Source organism: Lemur catta, chromosome 4 (genome assembly GCF_020740605.2).
Source record: "Lemur catta isolate mLemCat1 chromosome 4, mLemCat1.pri, whole genome shotgun sequence".
Classification (NCBI taxonomy): domain Eukaryota; kingdom Metazoa; phylum Chordata; class Mammalia; order Primates; family Lemuridae; genus Lemur; species Lemur catta.
Window position 1 is genome coordinate 24112407 of NC_059131.1, and position 27687 is coordinate 24140093.

Below are 27687 nucleotides of genomic sequence, written 5' to 3' on the forward strand. Positions count from 1 at the left end.
CAGGCTCCAGGAGTGGAGGCTCAGAACTCCCTACCTCAAAAGGATCAAGAGGGATAAGTTCTGTTTATATTTTCAGGTGTGTGTATGTGTGTGTGTGTGAGAGAGAGAGAGAGAGAGAGAGAGAGAGAGAGAGAGAGAGAGAGAGAGGTGTGCACAGAAGACACGCAGATGACACGGTGTTGTGGGAGTTGGAGGGGTGGAGTGCATTATCTGGCATCAGGTCACAGCGCTTCTCACGCCTGATGTACGTAAGAGTTACCTTAGCAATGCGGATTTGTGGGCCCTACTGCAGAGAGCCAGGATCAGTAGGGTTTGGGAAGAACCTAGGAATTTGCATTGTTAATAGTCTCCCTCAAGTGCTTCCGATGTAGAACTCCAGGTCTCACTCTGAGACAGGCACTGCTCAAAGGCCGTGGTCTGGCTGATTATCAGAAATACAGAGGTCTCCAGGCCCTGTCCCCAGCTGTTCTAACTCAGTAGGCCTGGTGGAGTCCAGGAATCAGCATGTTTAATAAGTACCCTGGGCTTTTCAAACTGCTCTCAGAAACCCTCAAGATTCCACCAAAGTATATCTGGGCTACCAACGGAGAGATGTAAGAAGATAACCAGGGTTGCCGGGGGCTGGGGGGACTCAAACACTCACCCCAGTTTTATCTGCTTCATACACACACACACACACACACACACACACACACACACACACACACATATACATATATATATATTTGAGACAGGGTCTCACCTGGGGTAGAGTGTAGTGGTGTCATCATAGCTCACTGCATCATCAAACTCCTGGACTCAAGTGATCCTCCTGCCCCAGTCTCCTGAGTAGCTGGGACTAAAGGTGTGCATCACCACGCCAGGCTAATTTTTTATTTTTTGTAGAGATCTCACTCTTGCTCAGGCTGTTCTTGAACTCCTGGCCTCAAGCAATCCTCCTGCCTCAGCCTCCCAAAGTGCTGGGATTACAGGTGTGAGCCACCACACCCTGCTCATACATTAAGCTTCAGTGTAAAATTGCATTTGAAGAGAGGATTTCACTTTTTAGAAAAATGTTGAAAATGAGTCTTGGCTGTCCATTGATACAGGACCTCTCTGAAGTTCCTGTGCTCTCACCTTTCGAGCCACAGTTCAGGACAGTCTCTCTGCCTTGTGACCACCTATTGTTCCTGCCATGTTAGTCTTCAGTACCTGAGCTGCCTCACAGCCGGCCTGTGATGTTAACCATTCTGGATAATGGTTGGACAGTTGGATGGATGGATGTCCTGGATGACAGTGGCCCCAGTCACATTATGGGGTTGCTTGACTCTACCTTTTGTCCCAAGTACCAAATTACTGTGTGGCTGAAAGAATGCTGGTCACCCCAGAAATGTCCTTTGCACAAATCACAATACCTTAAGTGATTCTCAAATATGACTGTGGCTTTCAAATTTTTTTGTGCACAAGAATCACCTGGAGTGCTTGTTAGAGCACAGGTCATTGAGCCCCAGCCCGAGTCTCTGATTCCATGTGTCTGAGATGGAGCATGAGAATTTGCATTTGTGGTACCGATGCTGCTGGTCCCGAGACCATACTTAGGACCACTGCCTTAAGATTAAATAAGGTTAGGCAGGGCGCGGTGGCTCACGCCTGTAATCCTAGCACTCTGGGAGGCCGAGGTGGGTGGATCGCCCGAGGTCAGGAGTTCGAGACCAACCTCAGCAAGAGCGAGACCCTGTCTCTACTAAAAATAGAAAGAAATTATCTGGCCAACTAAAAAATATATATAGAAAAAATTAGCTGGGCATGGTGGCGCATGCCTGTAGTCCCAGCTACTCGGGAGGCTGAGGCAGTAGGATCGCTTAAGCCCAGGAGTCTGAGGTTACTGTGAGCTAGGCTGACGCCACAGCACTCACTCTAGCCCGGGCAACAGAGTGAGACTCTGTCTCAAAAAAAAAAAAAAAAAAAAAGATTAAATAAGGATGGATACATCTGGGGTCCAATGCTCCTGCTGGATATATTTTCTCACTGAGTAGTCCTTCCTTTGGTGTTAAAATTTATGAGCAGAGGATATAGCTTTCCTGAAGAGCAAACAGTTAGAATGAAGAAGTTAGTGGTAATTAGAAGTACAGCTCAGGCCTGCTGTGCACACATTAGATTTTGCTGGGCTCCCTTGCCAAGCTAATGACGCTTATGACATTGTTTCTGCAGCAAAGTGCCTTGCACACTATGGTCCTCTTGCTACTTCTCACGTAGACCCTACCAGAGTAGGTTGTGGCAGTGACAAGGGTCTGGCAATGTGAAGCTTGGTGAGAATGTGACACATCATCACTGAACGTTGGTTATCAGAAAGGCAAATATTTTATCTTCCCTGAAGCAAGTAGTAAAAGAAAGTGTCCTGTATTAAATGATCTTTTTAGGGACTCTCGTTCTTCTAGTCCCACACTCTTGCGGAAAGCTGGGCGTGGTGGCAGGGCAGAGGTGTCCTCCAGGTGGCCAAGAAAACACAGCCTCAGGGGCACTGCTGTCTGAGTCAGAGGCCATCAAAGCTTTGGTCAGGTACTACACCAGTCACTGTTGGGAAATCTCCTGGACTTTTCTTCACTTGTTGAATGTTTTGACTGGGCAAAGGACTATTGTTATTGTTACACTTAAAAAAAAAAATATAGGCCTTGAGTTGTTTTTTTTTAACCTGTGTAGTGGTTCAGCTCTGTGGTGGAAAATATTTCATTTCAGTTTTCAACAGTACATCTGGGTGACTTTCCTAACTACCCTTGAAACAAATGCAGAGGTTTAGTTAATAAGGTAATTACCTTTGTGCAGGTGATGGGGCAGCCACCTGTGAGATAGTGAAAAGAAAAAAGAAAATGTGTGTGTGTTTAATGGTGGGTGGGGTGGGTTCAGGTGAAACCACTTTCTCCTTTTCTGTCCATGAGGCTGGGTTCTGAGCTGTCTGTATTAGGATAAGGACTTGCAGGTGAGTGTGAGCACAGCTGCTGATAGGCACTGTTTGGGAGGACCTTCGAGGGTCAGGCCCAGCGTCTCTTCTCCACAGCGCTTTTGTGGGTGGATTTTCCAGCCCTCTTTTTTTTTTTTAAGTGACAAGCTCTCGCTCTGTTGCCCAGGCCGGAGTGCAGTGGCATCATCACAGCTCTTTGCAGCCTCAAACTCATGAGCTCAAGCTATCCTCCCACCTTAGCCATCCAAGTAGCTAGGGCTACAGATGTGCACCAATATCATGCCTGGCTAATCTTTAAAATTTTTATTTTTGTGGAGACAGCGTCTCATGATGTTGCACAAGCTGGTCTTGAACTCCTGGCCTCAAGCGATCCTCCCACTTTGCCATCCCAAAATGCCGGGATTACAGGCACGAGCCACTGGTGTCTGGTTTTCCAGCCCTCTTTATCCTGCCTATTAAAGGAAGTAGCAGATAATGAAAAACATAGAAAGAGGCCCTGGGCATGTCATTCCTGGCACTGTCCCACTTATGGGTCTGCTTTGCTCCTCACTGGGCTGACCACTTTGGAAACATCACATTCAATTTTATTCTTCCCTAACAACAAAGAGCATAATAAAAGTTAGCAACTTCAGTGGGCTTCCTGGGTTCCAGACTCTGTGCTAGTTGCCTAACATTGAGGTAAGTTCTCTTATAATGAAGTTGTATCATAGATGCATTTAATGAGCTTGAATTACAGAGAGAGATTGTGTTTAAACAAAGAAAGTGACCTGCTCAAATGTAACACATTTTGAGAGCCAGTATGTTGGTCATACGAAGTAGATTTGCAAGAGTAATTTTGACTACAGGTGATTTTCATCTTAGGAAGTGACTTAACTCACTCCTTCACTCCTCCCCCAAATTGAGACTTCTTTCAACCCTCCCCAATTTACAGATGTTGCAATTAAGGCTTAGAAGGGTTATATAACTTGCTGAAGATCACTCGGCTGGTTAGTGATGGAACTCAGATTTATACCTACTCATTCTGACTCCAGAGCTCATGCTGTTCACCAGTGCTGGGACCGACTGTAGTATACTCCGAGCCGTGCAACCAGGTGCTGAAGGAACTTGAAACAATGTCCATACGAGGAGTAACTGCAGGTATGGGTAGACTGAGTCAGAAGAAAAGAAGTCTTAGGCAGGGTGGTAGAGCTTTCTTCAAACACTGTGGAAAGGGAAGGGAATGAGTGGAAGCTAGTTTAACTGAAAAGGTGTGAAAATTGTCAGAATCAAAACGCAGTCACTTGTGTCAAAACCCTGACAAATAGAGCCGGGGAAGGCCATGTAGGGAGGGTTCTCATGTATGTAGGTCTGGTAACAAGAACTGTCATAAAAGACTGCAAAAACCACAGCCTTGCACAAAGGCTACCACAACTTTACACACAAAAAACTTGTGTGAGGACATCTGCCCAGCAGCCCTCTGTGCAATCTTGGACCGACGCCTTGTTATTGATCCTTGTAGCCAAGGATAATTGTCTTGAAGCAACTTATATAATCCTTCTCATTTTTCCTTTCAAAACACTTGTCTTCCTTTACCTCCCTGATTATGCCCTTGCATTGCCCATTTGGAGAGTCTCTTATTTAGTTTTGGCTGACAAACGGTCTTGTTAAGGTAGAGCTGCTCCACAATGACCTGGGCTGTTTGTTGGTAGAGATCCTTATTGGAGGTACTTGACTTATGGAGGGAGATTGTAGGTGAACTGTGATCCTTCGATGAGGTCCTGCTCATCCTGAGAGTCTGTGATTTAAGCTTTGGCCACAGCCTTGCCAATCTGTTTATATTTGTCCTCATGGACTTCTGTGAACTTTATGGTAAGCTGTTTATGGAATCATCTTATATGGGTGCAGTGATTTTTTTTTTTAAAAAACAGCTTTATTGAGCTATAATTCACATACCATACAATTCACCCATTTAAAGTGGGCAATTCAATGTTTTTGTATATTATACTATTTAAAAATTGTAAAATATATAACATAAAATTTTTAAAATAGTATTTAGTTATAGTATTTAGTCTATAGTATTAAAGATGAGTATTTTTCTGTCCCTGGTGACTTGGCCAGGAAGTCGTTAGAAAGCTGGCTTTATATTGATCATGTTCAGTGCTTGAAAATGCTTAGATGTGGAGGCCTGTGTTGGGTCTTCTCCCTGGTTCATAGGATTAATGAGGTTATTAATCACTTCTATGCTAATTAATCACATCTATGCTAATTTTTATTTTGAAGACTTGTTCACATAGCCACAGTTGTGAGTGTTAATGCAGGAGCCTCCTCATGTTAGAATTAGTAGAAGCCCTGGAATGAAGTATGGTGACTCTTTTTCAGGAAGATTCAGTTATTTCTTCCTGCAAGGCGAATTATCCTAATTCTTAGTGGTTTAAAACAAACATAGTCATTTATTTGCTCATGATCTTGCAATTTGGACAAGGCTTAGTAGGGACAGCTTGTCTCTGCTCCATGTGATGTTAGCAGGGATGGCTTGACTGAGAGTGGGGGATTTACCTCCAAGGTAGCACGCTCACGTGGCTGGCAGGATGCAGCTTGGCTGGGAACCTCTCCACACGGTTGCCTGGGCTTCTTCATAACATGGCAGCTTGGTTCCGAGAAGGAAGAAGTGTTGCTGCCTGATCTTCATGCCTGGACTCCCAGTCCTAGAGTGGCACTTCCGCATTCCACTGGCCAGAACAATCCCAGGCCCAGCTCATATTCAAGAGGGAGGGAACATTAGCTCTAACCTTTTGCTGTGAGGAGCAGCATAAGCTGATAGGAAAGGGTGGAATTCTATTTGAGGTCATCTTTAGAGACTAGCTACCACAAGGAACCACCCGCCGTAGTCTTTTTTTCTCTTTCTTCCTCATTCTCACTCTGCAGAAGCCTGTCCTTAATCACGGTATGAGCTAGTGGTGAAAAATAATGGGAAGAAATTTAAGAAAAATTAAAAAAAAAATAGATTCCAGGAATGCATGCTCTTTAGGGGATTGTTGCTTGAGAATAAAAATTACTGCGTAGCCTGTTAGGCAGTTGTGAGATTTGTGATTATTGATGTGTTTTTTTCATGGCTTTATAAAAATCTTCACTTCCAGAATTGTTGTATAGAGTTTCCTTATTTTTTTTTCCTCTTAATTGTGTTTTTCCAGTATTGATTAGGGAAAATTTAGCAGTTCTACTTTCTAAGAAAACAGAGAAAAATAAAATTATTATTAAAATAAGTCAGTTATTCATGGCTTATTTTGAACAATGAAAAGAATTACTTGGATTGAATATTTAAAACCTTCTATGACCATTTGTTTTTTTTTTTTTTGAAAACAAAAACTAAGAATTTGGGGATAGTGACACTGGGTTATCATCATCCATTATTTATCAAGTTTGGCATCGTGTTTTAGAAGGAAATGATAATCCTTGTTAATTTCTGTTCTTAATTATTTAAATTTCTATTTGTTTAGTGCTTATGTATTATTTACTTCTGACATGGTCTGAATCTCTGATCAGAGATAGGAGGAGTAATCTGAGAGATCAATTAATTATAAAAATTAAATGCATATGGAAAGCTAGGCCCAGTATATGGCTAAAAGGAGCATTTTAAATCACAATGTTTACTAGAATGATTTCTCCATTCAGAAGAATGTCAGAAATGAGAAAACCTACTTAAAAATTTTTAATTTTATTTATTACTATTTGAAAAACAGAACTTTGCTTATTCTTTTCAGCTATTCCCTGATGGGCCCTTAAAGTCCACAGTTCTGTTTCAGCCTAATTTCTGAAAATGGCTATATCATATTTTCACAGTAAGAGAGCTAGTAGCCAAAGGACTAAGTGTTTGCAAATGCATCATCTGCTGTGCAGCTTCCTTCCATTTAGAGGAATGGCCTTATATTTCACAGTGAGGCTTCACCTGTTGCTCCTTTTTTGGGATGTCAGAGTCTAATTGTTGTGGTCTTTTAGCAGGGGTTGTGTCCACAGCCTGTCAGATGTTTGTGTTCTACAAGGATACTCAGGCATCAGTGACATTTGGAAGTGTTTTTACTTTAGCAAGGAAAATCCCTGGCATGGCTTGGATTGCATTTCTTCCAGGGTGTTCCCTTAGTCACATAATACCACTAATTTACTTGGAGGAATGCTGTCAAAATAAATCAAATGGTAATTTTAAAAGACTCTATTTTACTTATGTAGCTATTATCCTTTATTCAGTTAAGAAAATTAGTTTGGAAATATGAATCTTGAGCACAAGAACAATCATGTAGCATTTTATTTTAGCTTAATGCTTTCTGTCATTTTGCTGCTGTCACTGTTCTCCTCTGAATGGTTAAGTGTGAGAAAGAAATAAAAAAATCATATTATGTTTGATTCAACGAGAAAGGCTGTTTTAGGTTAGTGTAAAATTCCAATGGTAGAAATAAAATTTGATCCCACGTGTAAATGTGACCTGCTTCTCAAGAGCTTCCCTGGAGGCTATTTTGGTGCATGTGTGGGATGAATTTGGTGCATAGGATAATAATAATTGACACCTGTCTGGTGCTACTCTGAACCAAGAACTATTTCTAAGTGCTCTGCAGATATTAATTAATCTACATATAAGCCCATTTTTATAATTTCCATTTTACAGATGGAAAAATTGAGACACAAAAAGGTAATAGAAACATACCCAAGGCCACACAGCTAGTTAGTGTCTGAACTGGGGCTTGGTTTTGGCTGCGTGGCTTCAGTAGGCTCTGGCTTTTGATGACTATATGACACTCCTTAATCAGAGTAAGTTATGTTTCTCTTAGTCTTTTTTTCCCTTTATGTTAAACCAGGCTTCAAATACTTGATGCTCAAGTTGGCAGTCATGTCAGTCTTATAAAACTTATTTTTTATGGCTTCAGTTTTCAAAAAAGCTTTTCTTGTTTAACATTTTTGGTTGATAAAAATAAAAAGTCAACTTTTCAAATAGATTAAACATGTTGATAATAGTGCTAGACATACTAACCATAGTATATTACAAATAAGTTTCAAAGTAAAAAAAATACAAGTTCCAATATAGTGTCGTTATCATAAAGTCTAGTGAATGGTACTGTCACGCATATTGTTTAAATTGTAGAAATTACAGCCCTTAAAAATTTGAGTATGTTTAAACTAGTCCTTAAGTGAATTCACATCTCTTTTCAAAAAAGTATTATTGATTTTTGCCATACTATAGAAGTAATAACAGACCATTTTTAGAAAATCTAGAAAGTAAAATATGGTATAAACAAATAATTTGTATAATTTCACCATTAAGGAGTAAATACCTCATTAGCATTTAAGTATATTTTCCTTCCAGCCTTCATTCATGCATTCATTCCTTCAACAATCACTTATTGATTATCTTCTGGGAGCCAAATGTTTTTCTAGGCACAAGGGCAAAAGTAGTGACCAAGATAGTCTCTCTCCCTGTGGAGTTTATACTTTGGTGGGAGGAGCAGACAATGATGAATTGTGTTATATAATGTCAGGAGGGAAAAGCACTTTGAAGAAGAATGAGGCTGGGTAGGAGAACAGAGGCACAGAGGTTGCCATTAGGGAGAGGATGGTCCCAGAGGACACTAGGTGGTATGAGGAAGGGGTCCTGTCGGGAGGACGTTACCGGAGGAGCACAGCCAGTGCAAGGTCCCTGCTGTGGAAGCAGGCGTGGTGTGTCCAGGGACTGGCAAGGAAGCCAATGTGACAGGAGTGTGGCACTCAAGGGAATGCTAACAAATGACAGAGGAGAGGTTACAGAGGCTTGCAGGCTGTAGAAATAAGGGCTTTGCATTTCACCGAGTGAGATGGAAGCCTTTGGAGGGTTTGGAGCAGAGGAGTGATGTCATCTGGCTTTGGTTTTAACACAGTCCCTCTGGCTGCCCTGGTGAGAATAGACTGCAACGGGACAAGGTGGCTGGGAGAAGGGTTTGGTTGCAGGTGGTGAGAAAAATGGTCAGATTCAGGATGTATTTAAAGTAGAGCTAACAGGATTTGGAGATGGATTAGATGTATGATATGAGAAAAATAGAAGAGTAAGATATGATGATAACCTGGTATTACGGGTTGAAACATTGCCCTCTCTCCCCATGTTGGAAGTCCTAAGCCCCTGGACCCCAAAATGTGACCACCTTTGGAAATAGGGTCAATGCAGATAGAATTATTTAAGATGAGGTCATACTAGAGTGCGAGAGGGGTGAGCTAATCCAAAATGACCAATGTCCTTATAAAAAGGGGATATCTAGGCATAGGCATATACAGAGGGAAGGTATGGGAAGATGTGGGAATACCGGCGTGTATACGCCAAGGAATGCCTGAGGCTCCCAGAAGCGAGGAGAGAGGCATGGAACACATTCTCTCTCACAGCCCTCAGAAGGAACCAACCCCGCTGACACCTTCATTTCAGACTTTTGGCTTCCAGAACTATGAGACAATACAGTTCTGTTGGTTAAGCCGCCCAGTTTGTGTGGCACTTTGTTACAGCAGCCCTGGCAAACTGACGCACTTGGTGAGCAACTTGGTTTGCAGCGGTACGTTTCAAGGTGATGACTATTAGGAAGCGGCAAGTCTTGGCCTTTGGGGGAGGGGAAGGGGACTCAAGATGTGCTAAGTTTGGGAAGCCTGTTAGATATCCCCGCAGGGGTGCTGATGAGGCAGTCAGACATGCAAGGGCAAGACCAGGCATCTATATTTGGACACACTCTAGATGGCAGTGCAAGTCATGGGACTCAATGAGATCACCAAGAAAAGTGTCGTAGGATCAAGTTAGCCCTGGGCACTTTCAACATTTAGAGGTCAGGACGAGTGGGGAGACTGAGTGGGGGTGGCGGACAGGTGGGAAGAAGCCTGGCAGGGTGTGGCATCTCTGCTGCCACCGGAAGGAGGTGGAAGGAGGGTCTGGGTCACGGTGGCCAGTGCTGCTGTTGGTCAAGAAGGGAGAGGCCCGAGAACCCCCACTGGATTTGACCACCCAGAGGTCACTGACAACTCTGACAAGATCAGATTCAGTGGGAAGATGGAGGCACAGGGCTGATTGGAGTGAGTTAAGAGAAAGTGGGAACTTATTTAAACTTGGCTTTATATCATAAGCATTATTCCATGTCATTAAAAGTCTCTTTTAAACAGAGGCTGGAACGGGTGTGTGGGTGGGAGGGGGGATGAAGACAGGTTGGTGAATGGGCACAAACACCCAGACAGAAGGAATAAGCTCTAAGTTTGATAGCAGAGCAGGGTGAGTGAAGTTAACAATGTGCTGTATATTTCAAAATAGCCAGAGGAGAGGACTTGACATGTTCCCAAATACTCGAGGTGATGGACACCCCACATACCCTGACTTGATCATTACCTGTTCTATGCATGTAACAAAATATCACATGTACCCCATAAATATATACAAATATTTATGTATCAATAAAATATTCTTTAAACATTGTTTTTAATGATCGTATCACAGTCCATGATTTTTATCTATTCCGTATGTGTTTTATAAGTTGTAGTCTCAGGGAGGTCTTTCCTAACTGATTTTACCACTGTATTGAATGTCATACTGCATAGACATATTTGAATATACAATTTCCTAGATTAAAAATGATAAGACACAGCGGGATGATTATTTTTAGGGCTTAATCCTAAACTATGGCCAATTGTCTTACAGAAGGTCTGTATCAGCAGTGTAGGAGTGGGTCTGTCTCACTGTTCACCTCTCTTCTTCATACCAAGCGTTAAGTTATGACAGCGATGGTAGGTGTTATGGGCTGAATTGTGTTTCCTCAAAATTCGTAGGTAGAAGTCCTAATCCCCGGGATCTCAGAATGTGACTGTATTTGGAATTAGAATCTTTAAAGAGGTAATTAAGTTAAAGTGAGGTCATTAGTGTGGGCCTAGTTCAATATGACTGATGCTCTTACAAGAAGAGGAAATTTGGACACAGGAAATGTGGAGACACCGGGGAATGATGGCCATCTGCAAGCCAAGGAGAGAGGCCTCAAAAGAGACCAATCCTCCTGATGCCTTGACCTTGGACTCCAGAATTGTAAGAAAATAACTTTTTGTTATTTAAGCCACCTACTGTGGTCCTTTATTGTGGCAGCCCTAGCAGACTAATACAGGGCATCAATGTTTTGTTCCTGGTTTACAGAATGATGTCTCTGGTGGTTATGTATCATCCTAGAACAACACACTGGATACATACTTTTAAGAATATGTTATGACTCTTCCTCCCAAACCTGATCTCCCAATCCTGAATCAGTAGAGGCTATTTCTGTTTTGCTGCTTTGCTGCTTTGTGGCAGGTTTTACCGCTAACATGTGGCCTCACACTCTGGGGCCAGGTCTGTGCATTATTTGTCTTTCTCAGCTTTCAGGTCTTGTGGTTAAGTTCCTGGTCTCAGGGAGGTCTTGCCTAACTCCCTGGATCGCACTGAATTCCTGACTCCCTGAGTCAGTTCCCACTGCACGCTATTCTCTTTTGGAAAGGCAACTATCTTTTTGATAGTCGTCGTTTCCCTGTGGGTTGTCGGGGCTGGACTGTGTGAGTGCCACAAGACAGATGATGTTTTCTTGTCTCCAATTGTAGTCACGGGGCATGTGTGTGACAGAGTCTGGTGCAAAATCAAGTGCACAATTGTCACTCAGTATTTTGTTGAATGAATGATTAAGGCACAGGTCGAATTTGGCATCTTGTCCAAGGGCATGGAGCTGAGGGGAAGGGGTCCTCAAACCCAAATCTGTGCACCCCTGGAGCCCAGCCCCTCCCACCCTGCCTGCCCGGCCATAGGTGAGCTCGGGCAGGAGGATGGTCACATTTTTCGATTTTCTGTCTTCAACTAGGGAGTAGCTCCTCAAGGAAACAAACCATTTCTAAGAATTCTTTGTATCCTTTACGGTCCCTTGAATATAATAATTCACAAATATTTACTGATTGTCCTATTAAGGCCCCCTTGTTCCTCCTTCTATACCTTTATTATTACAACACATTAACTATATGGTGATTTTTTTTTTTCTATACTTATGTGTCTTCCCTGTTGGACTCTGATTTCCTTGTGAGCAAGAAATTTGTCTCCATCTTTTACACAGTTCTTGGCACAATGCCAGCATTAAGGGGGCCCCTTAAGTTTTCAATAATGAATAAACAAAGATAATATGGATGGGATTAAAACAATTTAAGGTTTAATTGATTAGAAACATTGTCTTCCTTTGGTTGAACTATAAAGGTGTCAGTTATAACAATACTTTATATGTGTATAATAGTTTACAGCCGGTAAAACCCAAGATTTGTCAAAAACCGGTATTCATTGTACATATGTACTAACATGAATGCATAAAGTAAAATTATACTATTATTAGAGAAGGTGCTTAAGGAATGAATGGCTGAATGAGTAATGAAATAACATTGTATTTATTCACATTAATATTATCAATACTTAAACTTGTAATATCACTTTATTCTAATTTTGAATGGCTATATGATACCATATTTTACTCAACCTTTATGGTTCTTTTGACTTAAAAAAATTTCTTTTTTTTTTTTTTTTTACATGTTTGTGGGGTACATGTGATGATTTATTTTTGTTGGTATAAATAACACTGCTGTGGACACCTGGACATATGTATGCACATAGTTATTTCCTTTTTTTTTTTGTTTTGTTTTTTGAGATGGAGTCTTGCTCTGTTGCCTGGGCTAGAGTGCAGTGGTGTCATCATAGCTCACTGTAACCTCAAACTCCTAGGCTTAAATGATCCTCCTGTCTCAGCCTCTCTGTTAGCAGGGTCTACAGGCATAGGCCAACATACCTGGCTATTTTTTTTATTTTTTGTAGAGAAGTGGTCTCACTATTGCCCAGGCTCGTCTTGCACTCCTAGCCTTAAGTGATCCTTACACCTCAGCCTCTCAAAATGCTACAGGATTACAGACATGAGCCACCATGCTTGGCCTCCTTTTTTGATGATTAGGATAAATTTCTAGAAATTAAGCTACTGAAATATTTGAAACATATTGTTAAACTGCTTTCTAAAAGGCTTGAATCATTTTATTACCCCCTTTTGCAGCACTTTGTATTAATATTTTTACATGTTTTCTTAAAAATTAAGTAGCCTTAATCTATCTCCTTGTTTTAGTTTGCATTTTTTTAAATGACTTCATTAATTCGGATGTTACTCCACAAGTTTATTTACTAATTTCATTTCGCTTTGTTATTTCTGTCCTTATTTTCATTTTCATTTTTTTTTTTTTTTTTTTTGAGACAGAGTCTCACTCTATTGCCCGGGCTACAGTGAGTGCCGTGGCATCATCTTAGCTCACAGCAACCTCAAACTCCTGGACTCAAGCAATCCTCCTGCCTCAGCCTCCCGAGTAGCTGGGACTACAGGCATGCACCACCATGCCCAGCTAAGTTTTTCTGTATATATATTTTTAGCTGTCCATATAATTTCTTTCTATTTTTAGTAGAGATGGGGGTCTCCCTCTTGTTCAGGCTGGTCTCGAACTCCTGAGCTCAATCCGCCCGCCTCGAGCTCCCAGAGTGCTTATTTTCATTTTTTGATTCTGGTCTTACTTTGTTAAAGACAACTTTTCTTAATTTTTTTAATATAATAGCATTTTCTGAAAATATTTTTTCTGGTTTATTTTTTCCTTCTTTTGCTATTTAAATTAAATGTTAGATGTTTGTACGGTCTAACTGTAGATCTTTAACTTTTTTTTTTTTTTGCTTTGCATTGAGCTTCTGTGTCTTTAAAAAAAAAAAAAACCTTCATAAAAGGGCAGTAATAAGACCAGAAACAGAATCCAAAAAAACTGCTGGTTGTTTTTTATTACACAACTTGTGATTTAATCATGTTATATTCTGTGAGTGATTTTACAGTTATTGATGGCATTGGGAGGAGTGTGTTTTGCCCCAGATGACCACCTATTTTAAATTAAATCACATGCTAACAGCCACTCCTGCTGAGCTCAGCCTTAGAGAACCTCAAGCTTTCAGGACACAGCTCTGGGGGAACTGGTTAGACAGGGGCTGAGTACTTGACATAAAGGCAATAAACTCCTGACTGAAGCCATGAGATTCTGCACACAGCCTCTGTGATTTGTAGTCCATGTAATTTGTGCTGTGCTCAACTATCTCTCTGTTTGGTGATTACTTGAGAGTAGATGAGAAAGGCAGTTAAGTGGGAAAGGGGGTGAGAAAGCCCATGTGGCTTGACACTCTGAATTAGAAGGAGGAGAAAGAACAATGACAGCAAACACACACCCTCGTGTATTTTCATAACCATCAGAACCCCATAAAGATTATTAAAGGTATTGGTGCTTGATGGGGTATGGTTCACCTATCTAAAACATTCGGGTATGTGGAATTCTTTGTTATTCCAGAAGGCTGGATAGAAAAGACATTGAGATGTTATGCTAATATTTTCTTCCTTTTTTGGGATTTTGGAAGAGGATGACCCAGAGATATTTATGAGGAAAGTACAACATTTATTTGGGTTTGGTACAACGAGCAGACACAGTTAGACTAAAATGTGTGACCTCATGCTATGTTTCTTGTGATCTGATATCTTACTGTTATTGAATAACTTCAAAGGGCAGCTGGGAATTACTGTGAAGACACACACAGCAAAGCAATTTCTCACCTGCTGTCTCTGATCACAGAAGACACAGTTAGACTCACATTTCTCCCCAGGACACATGCGGTAGACATGCTGCAACTTGTTTGGAGAGAAAGGCAAGGGGCAGAGAGTCACACTGCACTGTGTGGGCTGAGGCAAGTTTTAAATATAACTAAGGGTTACTTTTTTAGAATTAAAAGCAATAGAAGCTGAGCTTCAGGGCATGGGTTACTTCCTAAAAATACAGTCAGCGAACTTTTAAAGAACGTTAGTATCAGCTTGTTAGACTGGGGTAGATTCAAAGGTGGAAGAAATCTGACACTATTTACTGTTTGGGGCAAAAATGGAGAATTTACTCAATTTTGACTGTTTCAAATGATGAAAGAGTGTTTTCAGAAGACCAGCCTGGTAGCCAGGATGGAGTAGGATGATGTTGCCTAACCTGTTCACCCAGATCTTGGTGTCAGTGGGCTTTCTGCAAGCCTGGTGTGTCCAAACCGAGCTCATCATTGTCTTGGTGGCAGTTCTGGCCACTTTTGGCTGATCCCACCTGCATCCTCACCCCTTCACCCTGTGGATCAAGGAGCAGGTTTTAACTATCTTCAGTTCTCACTGGCTTTTTCTGTTGGATTATTTTTTTTAAAAATTATTTTGATTATGAACAATTGAAAAGTGCAAAAAAATAGTTAATACCTATTTCTCTACTATACAGTTAATACATATCTACTTATTGTTATATTTGCTACTCATCTTTCTTTTTTTAAGAAAAATGTATTCCAATAAAGTGAAGTGTTGTTCCACTTCCTTCCTAGAGGTCATGAGCTTTGTGTCCCTCCAGTACATATTTTTCTACTTTTGTTCATTTCGTATGTATCCATAAAAGCAAGTAGTATTGTTTTAAAATTTATGTGGACTGTTACTATAATATGAACATATAAAGGACAGTAATATAAAGTAGCATCCTGTAATTTACTTTCTCCAGTCAATGTTAATTTTAAGATCTGTCCATGTTGCTAGGTGCAGATATAGATCATAATTTTAACCACTATCTAGTTTTCCATTGTATGAATATACCATAGTTTATTCATCAATTCATCTATCAATACCAGTATGTTTCTGCTATAATTATTATACAGTGAATATTCATTTATATACCTCCTTGAACATATGACAGCCTAGAAGTGAAATTGCTGAGTATTAGGGTTTTCACATTATAACCATACTAGATATTGCCAAATTGCTTTTCATAGAGGTGGGTATAAAATATGTCCCCACCAGCAGTAGATAAGAGTTCTCATTTTCCTATGTCTTTGCCTGTCTGTTCCCAAGATTCCTTACCTGATGGTGGTAACAAACATTTTGCCAGTCTCTTGAAGGTGGAATTGCATCTTTATGTTTTGATTCGAAGTTCTCTGATAATTGAAGAAGTTGAGTATCTGTTCATGTTTATTTGCCACTCAGATTTCATCATCTGGAAATAGCTGGTTCATATGCTTTTTTCATTTTTTGTTTATTGTTTTCCTACTTGTAGAAATTCTTGATATATCTGGTTACTAATCCTTTGTTAAATATGTTGCAAGTATTTTCTCTTTGTCATTTGTCTTTCAATTTTGTGTATGATGGCTTTTAAATTTTGATACAATCAAGTTTATCAGTCCTTTTTGAGTTTTACTTTGCATTTCACATTTGAGAAATTGTTCCTACCGCAAATCATGAAGATATTTTTCTCATATTTTCTTTTAAGGATCTGGAATGTATATTCTTGTGTGAAGCACAATCTCATTTTCATTCTTTTCACAATTCTTTTAATTTGTTATTAATCTTTTAGATGGATGGCTATTTCTTTTCTAACACAATTTATTAAGTACGTCGTTTCCCTACAGATTTGCTGTATTTCCTCCACCACTTTCCAAGGCTCCATTTATATTTGAATCTGTTTCCAAGATTCCTATTAAATTTCGTTGCTGTGTTTTTCTATCTCTGAACCAGCACCACATTGTCTTAATTGTTTTAACCTTATAAATCTTAATATCTAAATCTTAATATCTAGTAAGGCAGATTTCCCCTCAATCTTCTTTTTTAGCATTCTTTTGACCATTCTTGGCCCTTTAATATGTCGTTATTAATTTTAGGATTGGATTGTCAGTTTGTCTGAAAAATCATTAGGATTTTAATTGGAATGGCAATGAATTTATGTAAAGATTGGAGAGAATTATATTTATCTGAATTAAATCTTATAATACATGCATATGGTGTATATCTTGATATTCAGTGCCCCCCATTTTGGTTTTAAATGCTTTGTAACATCCTTCAAAAGTCTTGTATATCTTTTGTTAAATATTTGATAGGTATCTTATAGTTAGTGTTGCCATTATGAACGGTATCTTTTCAGTACATTTGTGTTATTACATATTGCTTATTACAGGAATAATGTCTATTTTTCTAGGCTGATCCACTAGATAAGAACCTTTCTATCTTTTGTATTATCTACAAAGACAATTAGGTAAACTACAAATAATGATACATTTGTTTCTTCTGTTCTAGTACTTGCACCTTTTATTTCTTGTTCTTGTTTTGTCACCTGGGACCTACAATGCAACATTAACTATTAGAGGTTATTGTGGCCATTTACTGGTTTCCAACTTTGGTAGGAATACATTCTACAATTTCCTTATAATATTTGCTGTAGGTTTTGATATGCTGTTTGTTGTGGGATTTGCTATAGATACTATTTACCAGAATAAGGAAATCCCTTTGTAGTCCTAGTTGGCTAACAGGTTTTGTTTATCATGAACAAGTGATACATTTTATTGGAAGCTTTTCTGCACTCGTTGAGATAAATTCTCATTTAAATTTTAATGAGGAATTACATTGACAGATTTATTAACATTAGAGCCATCCTTATATTTCTGGAATTAATTCTGCTTGCTTTTTTGTTTTTGAAATACTGATGTATTTGATTTATTACTATTTTATTTTGGTATTTTGCATCTATATTCATAACTGTAATTTGTGTGTTAGTTTTCTTTTGGGTACGTTTCTGTCTGATTTTGATATTGAGGTTATACTGTCCTTTCCAAAGGAGTTTACTTCTGGGGTCTCTACTGAGTATTCTCATTCTAGCAGCTCAGAATTGGAACAGCATCCTAGGGGAGTGCTGGGAATTTGCATCTTACAGGTCTTTTTGGTCTCACCCTGGGCCTGTGCAGTAAGTATCAGGCAAAGATTCATGGCGACACCTGTGCAGATTTCTGAGTTGTCTCTGTGTGCAGGTCTCTGCTCTCCAGTTCTCTGCCCTGCAGATTCCAGCTGCTCGGCCTCCTGAGGCAGCTCTGTCTCCCCAGCTCAGCAAAACTGTCAAGCTCTGCTTGTTCTCCCTGTGCCATGGTCCATAGACTGCTTTCTGCAGAAGGTTTGGTGATTATAGGGCTTGCCTCGTTTGATTCCCTTCTCTTAGGAAGCAGTCTTGTGCTACCAGTGCTCCAGTGTCCAAAAACAGTTGTTTTATTTCTTACATCTAGTCTTCCAGTTATTTATGGCAAGGAGGCTTGTATGGTCACAGTTATTCTTTCATGACCAGCAGAAGAAATTATCTTTTTAATGTAAACATTTTTTTAGTCATTGTGTTTGGAAGGGAGGAGGGTAGAGAGTCAATTCACTATGCTTTTTTGAGCAGAAGTTCATTTGTAGGATTATCTGTTTTATTAGTTGTTGGGTTCTTTTCCCTCCCTTTCTAGATCCTTTCCACAAACTGAGTATTTCCCAGATGCTCTTTATTTTTTCCTACTGCACCTGAATTTCTTAGGCTTAACCCCCTTCATGTACGTTTGTATGGGAAATTCAGTAACTCATCACAGCCCCCACCAGCCTGTTGTGATGTTCTTTTCTCTTTGTCCTTGACTAGTCTTTTCACTGTCACTACCCTTCAGAGTTCTTCTAGAACATATTGGATCTGGCTTCAGAAACTGTTTCTATGAGTAACTATATAACATCCTGTTACGTGTTACTACAGACCTTGTGTATTTGCAGAATATATTTGAATATTAATTTTGATGGTGAAACATCTGCTGTTTGATTGAATAACTTGCAAACCAAGTCTGGAGGTGTAGCCATTATTAAGCAATGGATTAAGAGCCAATTGACTGTCTTTCCTTTAAATCCCAGCATCATTTGGAAGGTAGTGGCTCTAAATGTTTATGTCAGCCAGTCAACCAAGATGAAGTGCAAACTCCTGACCCAGGGTACAGAAAGTTCTGCATAAGCTACTTAAACAACCTCCCATTTTATAATCTAGTTGGCAATTAGGAGATAACTCTGTAAAAAGATGACTAATAATACATGACAGCACGTGTGAAATGTGAAGCGAATGATTAAAGTGGGACGGGAGCCAGGTGGCGCAAAGATCATGGTGGGGCGAGCAGGCATCTGGGAGAGACTTCACAGAGAAGGCAGAACTCGAAGGACTGGGGGTTGCCGACGTGCTCGATGGGTTGTGGGGCCTGTGTTTCTGGACAGGTCACCCTGTGTGCAGAGACAAGGAGGTGGGACTCCCAGAGGACTGCCGAGCTTCTGCAGGGATGGACCAGTGGGAAACAAGGGTGGGAAGGGGGGTTGGGCCAGATGTAGATGGTCTTGAAATTTTCCCATGGGCAGCTAAAATGTGTTGAAAGTTTTTGAATGAAGGAGAAAAAAAAAAAAGATTGAAAAAGCAGCATTTTAGGAAGACTGGTTTGTCAGCAAGTCTGGATTAGGATTTTGTTCCCTAACTTACTGCTTCTCAGACTTGGCTGCACATCGGAATCACCTGGGGAGTTAAACTACTGAAGCCTGGGGCCCTCCCCCAGAGATTCTAATTTAATCCATCTGGAGTTCGGCCTGGGTTTCGGGAGTTTTAAAAGCTCCCTGGGTGATTCTAATGTGCAGCCAAGCCTGAGAACTGCTGCCCAACCCACTGATAAGATCGTGATGTGGCCTCTACGCGTGTTGAACCCCAGCACAGTGTCTGGCTGGGCAAATGCAGAACCAACTGGTGGAAAAAACCCATTTTAACAGGAGGTCTGTAACTTTATTTATGATATTCTACACAGTCCAGCACCTCAGTTATAATAGTTTTCTCATAAACGCCTACAAATTTTTTGCATTGACCATGAAGTAGATGGTAACAGATATGGTTTTGGAAACGTACAGACATGGAGAAGGTACCCTCTTTTGCATTAAAAGTATAAGGGCAAGCTAAGACAAATACTTTCTTCATAGCCAAGAATTTAGCAAAATAAAAGCAATTATGTGAAAATTGCATATATAAAAATATAAATCCTCAAAAACTTATGGGTGGAAGACTGTCAGTTTCCAAATGCTATCTGTCAGTGGTTCTTAAACTTGAGGGTACATCGGAATCACCTGCAGAGCAGTCACACTTTGCTGGGTTCCAGTTTCAGACTTAGCAGGCCTGGGGCAGCCCAGGAATGTGTATTTCTAACATGTTGCCAAGTGACACTGCTGTTGTTGGTCAGAGTACCATGCTTTGAGGACCATTACTGACTACATGGGGTCCATATATTACAGGAAAAGTGGCTTGATAAAAATGTGATCCAAGGACATGAGTTTTGCTTTTTCATGTCAGATGAAGGGCTTGTCTTGGCATTTAGGGACTCTGTCCCCTCTCCCACTTCAAGCCAATCTCTCTTCATCTGTGTGCTCCGGGGGCTCCTGTCTGAGCCTGGCAGAAGAGAAAATTGTCTTCTCATTCTCCTTACTGTCCTTTTAAAATTTAAATTTAAAGGGTGATACTGTATAACACATACCCATACTATTATATAACGTGTTCTTTTTCTTCCAGTAAAAAATATTTGTGAGTTCACAGTATTTTTTTCCTTTTGTTCTCTGCCTGCCCCTCCTCAGCCTACCACATGCAAAATTTGAAGAGTTAAAAATAATTGCTACCCGCTTACATTTCCAGACCATCCATGGATGGATTAGACAGGTTGGATGTCGGTCCTTGGCCTCCACATAGGTGCCGGCTTTTGCAGGCGGCTCAGCGCAGCCTTCCTGGTGGATGAGAAGACACCTTGGGGGGAGGAGAAGCGGAAATCATTCTCAGATGTTAAACTGCAACATGTTTCTAATTGAAAGCATGAAGAGAATGTATACAGGAAAGTGCTTGGGGGGTGATCTCTGGCAGAGGCACAGCTTTGAGAGCCCGGTCCAGTCCTTGCTGTGGCTTCTGTTCTGTTGGGTGGAGCCCATTCCCATTCCTGTGACATTCCATAAATAACCGTGGCCGAGCAAAGTATCTCACATCCAAAGTTTGCTCAATCCGTCAGGAAGACTCTGATAACTTAGAATCGTGAATTCTAGAAGCATATAGCTTTTGAATTTGAACTCGAGAAGCATAATATGGGAATAGCTCTTGGGGACCATTTTAAAACAAGTAGCTACTGCTTTACTCCTGACCCCAAACACACACACAGGTGCAGAGGCCAAGGTTAAGTGACTACAAGGTCACCTAGGGAGCTGGCTCAATTTTCTTTCTTTCCTTTCTTTCCTTTCCTCTCTTTCTTTCTTTTTTTCTTTCATCCTTCCCAACTTTTTGAAAATTTTGTCAGCCTGGTATTCTAACACTCAAGAGCCATTTTTAAATCATTATTTGCTATAGCTAGTAGGAATAATATTGTAGAAAGATGGGGAAAGTATCTTATCTCTTTTATAGAAAATCAATAGGTTTAAGTGCTGCTAGGTCTTGGTCATTTGGCTGTTAATAACTAAGTCTCCTGAGGTTCATTTTGTAATTGTTTTGTGGACTGAATCTTGCACTGAATTTTGTGGATGATGTGGCAGTGCAATCTTCCCCAGGACGAGCGTTTAAGTCCAAGGTGGACTGATAGCAAAGGGGTAGCATGATAAATATATTTGAACAAATAAAGAAGGGACTGAGGGAATATGCCCATAGGCCTATGATAAAACCTGATAAAACTTAAGTCAGTAACATCTAAACTCCCAAGGGACCTTGCCTATCATAAAATCCACTTACCTTAGCCCTGGCCCCCAGCCCTGCTAAGTCTAAAACTCTGCTTGGTCACAAGTCTGCTGATTCAAATTATAGATGTCCTAGCAAATAGAAGATGAAGTTGTTGTTTCTTTTTGATTGGCTTTCATTATAAAATTAGGGATGGTGTACAATGCACTGGAGTTTTGTACCAACTAGCAGGTGTATATTGGATGACTCTCAACTTTTCTGCCCTTGGTTTTCTCATATGTCAAAGCATGGATTGGACTAAATTTCTAAAACAGTGTCTCTGTGCACTGATAGCCTATACAAGATGAAGTCTGCCGTAGAGCACTTTTAGGGATTGGGCTTTTGTTATTTGCCAAGTTGTGGCACAAAATTTCAGCTTACAAATTTAAAATTAAATTTAAACTTAAGCCATGGAGCACAACTTAAAAATAATGGCAGAGAATTTTCTTAAGATTTTTCCTGTGTTTTCTGATTCATTTCGGGGAGGCGACTGTAGTAAAGTGGTAAAGCATGGTGGCTTTGGAGCTAGCTCAAATCCCAGCTCTTCTATTCACTAATAATTGTGTGACCTTTGGCAAATTACTTAACCTCTGTGTCTGTTTTTCCATTTGAAAAATGGACAAAATCTCTATTAAAATGGTTGCTGGGGGATTAAATCTGTTGATATGTATTAGAATAGTGTCTGTCACATAGGAAGCCATTAATAAATATTAGCCACCATTGTCATCATCGTGATGAGTGTTCTAAGTGTGGTTTTATTTTATTGGAGAACAATCTGATGCTACTGTTAATCCTCTGGAAGAATTAGAAAGTCTACAGTGCTTTTCTTCAAGGCTGTGCCTTCTGTTGTCTCCGCAGCGAGCTGTGTTCCACCGTGCCAGAATGGAGGGATGTGTCTCCGGCCTCAACTCTGTGTGTGCAAACCGGGGACCAAGGGCAAAGCCTGTGAGACAATAGCTGCCCAGGATACCTCGTCGTCAGTCTTTGTAGGGCAGAGTCCTGGGGCTGCCTCCTCCTGGGTCCCTCCTGAGCAAGCAGCAAAGCACACTTCGTCTAAGAAGGCAGACACTCTACCAAGGGTCAGTCCTGTGGCCCAGATGACCTTGACCCTCAAGCCGAAGCCTTCCGTTGGACTCTCCCAGCAGATACATCCTCAGTGAGTGTTTTGAACTTGCCTCTGGTTAAGGAGCATCTTAATTGCTCTCTTGGATGAATCACTTTAAATCACTTCCCTTTTCCTGCACAATTTGCAGAAATCATTTGGATAATAATGCCTTTCTTTTGTTTCCTTAAGGTTTTACATGTTAGGTTTACATATCAAGTCTCTTAAAAATATTTGATGTTTGCATTTAGCCTCTGCATGGAAAATTTACTGTAAGTATAAACCATATCAATAGTGAGATTATAGGGATCAAGTTTGGGATCGGGAATGAAGATAGTGGTGAAGTTGTGAGTTTAAAAATTCTTTGTTTTTTTGTGGGGGATGTGCTTTAGAGTTTTGAAATAATTTTAAAGAGAGAAATGGTGAGCGTGATTTTTAGAAAATACATGGAAAAGATAGGAACTCAGCTTTGCACAAAGAAGGTATTCAAATGAAAGTGAGTCCATGGAAAGAGATAATTTCTCAACCTCAGTAGCAGGTTAAGTGTATCTTCTGTTAACACCATGTTTATCTTCCAGTTGCCATGCAGGTCCATTTTTGGTGAATGAGCTTGTTTTCTATTTATGGGAACATGGGTTTTTTTTCTTAGTGTTAGGAAGTAAGTGCTATTTGGAACAAAATGAGAACTTATGGATCAGATTATCCCTGTCCTCCTCTGAGTTGTGTTAGAAGGAGCCCTTCAGCTGTACTGGGTCCTTACACAAATTGTCTCCTCTTAATTAGCTATTCTATATGGATACTAAGATGCAGAATTTACTGCAACTATCACTTGTCATTTGTCTAGGAATGTAAAATACAGGAAGTTCCCAACTTAAAAATGAGCTTGACCCAGCAGTTCATTTGTAAGTCACTTGCTTGGAATTTTAGAATGCTCTTTCCCTCCATAGGGACAGCTTCCACATGGTGATTAGTACCCAGTCAGCCCACAGAAGTTATTTAATCTGTTACTATAGATGAAATTATCCTAATTTATACTTCCCCTTTAAATAGACCACCTACTACTTCTGCTGAGTGGGGTGTTTGTAACTTTTCCTTTCTCTCCCCTCCTTAATCCTTTTTTTCCCTATTTTTTTTTCATTTTTCTCTTGTTTCTTCTTATAATACTTCAGTTCTACTAAGATAATTATATTTGGGGGTTAGTTTGAAGTCTAACCACTTTGCATTTCCATTGGAAAACACAGCCTACAGCTCTCAGCAAGAAGGAATGGTGGGTATAATGGACACTTAGTAAAGGCTTATTGTATGCCAGATACTGTTTTACATGCTTTGTATGTATAATTAATTTACAACTCACAATGACCCTATAAGGTAGGTGTCATTAGTAACCCCATTTTACAGATGAGAAAACTGAGGTGCGGAGTGGTTAAGTAATTTGTTCAAGGTCACATAGTTAAGTGACAGTTTTACAATTTAAGCAGAGAAAAGTTCCAGCATCTGTGTCCTAAAGGAGAGGGTTGGCAAACATTTTCTATAAAGTTCCAAACAGTAAATATTTTTAGCTTTGTAGGACATACGGTTTCTGTTGCAGCTACTCAGTTCTGCCTTTATAGCACAAAAGCAGCCATACATAATGCCTGAATGAATGAGCATGTCTGTGTTCCAATAAAACTTTATTTATGGGCATTTAAATTTGAATTTCATATAAATTCACAGGTCATGAAATAGTCTTCTTTTGATTTTTTTTTTCTCAACCATTAAAAAAGATAAAAATTATCCTTAACTTGTGGGCTGTACAAAAACAGGCTGTGGGCCAGATTTGGTTAGTTTGCCTAACCCCTTCTCTAAAGGATAGTTAGTGCTTTTTGTCTGCCTTTTTTTTTTGGGTGCCAGAACATGAATGTAACTGTGTGTCCTTGGAGTGATACAAAGCTTCGAGTATATCATAGCTAGACATCTCCCTTCCAGCGTTGTTCTGGATCTTAAAAACAAAGAACAATTCTGCATTGAACTATGCTTTGGCGATCAAGAGTCAGATTACTGTGCAGTGCAATTATTATTTTCTAGCATTATTACTTATGTAAACTGTGAAGTAATTTACAAGCAGCATTATTCATCTTGAATATCACCATCCACTGTTAGAATTTGACCCTCTATGATATGTATATATGGATTGTTAGTAAGAACCATATGTCGGATGTCAGATAAAGGAACAATTTTTTTTCCCTTTCTTCTTTTGGTAGCAGCAGTATAATTTAGACAAGAATGTTGTGAGTCAAAGAGGAGGCTAAGGTTTCAGCTCTGACTTGGCTTTGTTAAAATAAAGTCATTGGGTAATTTGCTTCGGGGACGTCATCTGCTGAATGAAGATGCTTTTTATGGTAGCATTTGTTACAGGCGTGTGTATATGGGCATGGCTACTGCGTGCTTTGGGGTAAGGAGAAGAGATGGTCCAGGATGCTGTCACTTCTGATATTTACTTAATAAACGATTATAGATTGCCCCATTATCTGGTTAGGGCAGGGAAGATTAAAATTTATAGGAGTGGCCTCACAACACGGCCACTGGCTTCTCCCAGGGTGAGTGATCCCAGACTAGGGAGAGCAAGGAGAAAGCCACAGTGCCTTTTTAGTCTGTGGTCTTTGAAGGTGACACACCTTCACTCTCACCTTATTCTCCCCATTAGAAGCGAGTCACTAAGTCTAGTCCTCACTCAGAGGGAGTGGAAGTAAGCTGCACTGCTTGAAGGGAGAAATATCAAGGACTTTGTGGACATTTAAAAATGATCACATTTAGGATATGATTTGATTGGAACTTGATAAAGATGAAGACTAATGCAAATATAAGGTAATATGAGGCTTTAAAATATAAGGTTGAAAACCAGGCTAATGACTAAGATTTCAACCAAAAAATCCTGAAAAGACACAAAACAAAATACAAAAAAAGGCAATGGAGAAAAAGGACTTATAGTTTAAAAAAGGCTTAAGAAACACATTAACCAATCACAATATTTGGATTATGTTTCTATCCTGATTTAAAAAAACTGAAAAAAGAAAAAGATAACAATGATGAATTATAGGACAAGCATGAACATGCTAACATTGATAGAAAATTTGATAATATAAAAGAATGGTCATTGATTTTTGAGGGCTGTGATGATGGTCTTGTAGTTATGTTTGTAAGGAGGAGAATCATACTAAAGTATTTACAGATGGAATTTTATGATGTCTGAGATTTGATTCAAAATAACTCGGTGAGTTTTGGGTACAGAGGTAACAAGATTGGTTATGAAGTGGTAATTATTAAAGCTATGTAATGGGTACATGGGGCTTTCTTACAGAATTCTCTGTTTATATTTTTGAAATTTCAAGAGTAATAATAAAAAAAAAGTTTCAAGTAGGAGAATGCTACAGTTTATGCTCTAGGAGATTAATCTGGCTGTAGTATCTAAAATGGATTAGAACCAGTGGTACTTGCAGGCTGGCTGTGTAACAGGTGTGGTAGTGATGGGATGGAGAGGAAGGAAGTGAACTCAGGAGTTATTGGAAATGAAAACCCTTGGCACCTAATTGAATGTGGAAGGCAAGGGGAGAGAGCATCAGGTATGGTCCAGGCTTGCGACGGTGGGAAAGAGGGAGGATGGCGGGGGGGCTTTCCATCCTGCCATTTTTTTGAAGATTGCTTTAGTAAGATCATGGATCTGCAAGGTCTTTGAAGGTGTTTGATGCTTGGTAAATAGATGGTCTCTGCCAAAACTTTATGGTTTAATAGCTAAGCTCATCTTCTGTATCGCATTAGGAACTAAAAGCAAGTGAGTGTCAGTAGTACATGGCTGGCCACTTGGTCAAGGTATTGGTTTGGAAAGTCTTTGGCCAGGGTATTCTGGCAGTAGTCATTGATGTAGTTGGTAATTTCATTCGTGCTTTTCACTGAAGTTTATTATTATGGTATTACTTTTTCCAGTTTCATGGGCCACATCATGGGTATTCCATGAGCTGATGAAAAGATCAAATGATGCCTCTTCTTGTATACAAATTTTCACAGTCATTTTTCAGATTCCTTGAACTTTTATTCCATTTTATAATACTGGGTTCCTTAGAAAGCCTATATTAAAACTTGAGGTCAGTATCATAATTGCATCATATAGATGTTATTCAAATGTTGCTGTCAATATGTTCATCTAAGAATTGCCACTGTTAGATGGCATCCCAGGGGTCGGTCTGTGGTTCTATTTGTAAAAAGGTGTTAATGCTTATAAGTTATGGCTGGAAGGATCGGCAAAGGAGAAAATTCAAAACCGTTCAGCTTTCTAGAGTTTTTTTCATCACCTGTAAGTATCATTATTCACATATGCATTGAAGTTTTCCATAAAAATTTGTTTTCAACTCTCAGTGCTGTTAAATGAAGCTGTCTAGACTTGTGTAAAATGGCCATTTTTTTTATCATCACTCCTTGGCCCTTTGGCTAAGATCAAGTGTAGTATATGTTATCAGTTTAAAATGCCCATTTTTATCCTTGTTAATTGTGATGGGTGTTGTAGGCACTGACCATGGGACCATGAGGCAGAGGTCATAAGGGACATTCTTTAGCTGCTAATGTCTTTGGTTGTTTAGAGAATGCTGGGACAGTGACCCCTGCTTCCTCAGATGGGGACCTGTTATCTACGCTGTATGAGAAGGAAGCACTTTTGCAGGAGACAGTGTACCCAGTCCCCTCTCTGTGAGCTTGAGAAGGAAGTCTGGTTTTACTCAGGATATGGATGTCAGATCTATCTGGAGAGCTCACACATACCCAGTCTTTTTTCCTTCCCTGGTGATGGCTGTTTTCATCATCTTATGGTGTCCTGATGTTACAGAGAGTGTTGGTTAGTTTCTCCAGAAAAACTAGTTTTTTCCTGTCTCAAACCATTTGCGAGGACCGAATTTATCTAATGGAATGGATCATTCCTCTTTTCTGTCATCTTCTTCAGACATGTGGTGGAGATAAAAGTTCTTTTAAAAAAACAGGAATAATTCAAATGTGTTCTGTA

The 27687-nt window shown here is 39.9% G+C and overlaps 1 protein-coding gene and 1 pseudogene across 5 annotated transcripts in view; both read left to right on the top strand.

The window, feature by feature from the left end:
- LTBP1 (latent transforming growth factor beta binding protein 1) overlaps positions 1–27687 on the top strand; it is a 379098-nt gene that overhangs the window by 30877 nt on the left and 320534 nt on the right. For all 5 annotated transcript variants that reach the window (XM_045549354.1, XM_045549355.1, XM_045549356.1 and 2 more), the window contains exon 3: positions 22418–22715. In XM_045549354.1, the coding sequence (XP_045405310.1) occupies positions 22418–22715 (298 nt within the window). The remainder of the gene's footprint in view (positions 1–22417; positions 22716–27687) is intronic.
- Positions 27103–27281, top strand: LOC123637515 (annotated as a pseudogene).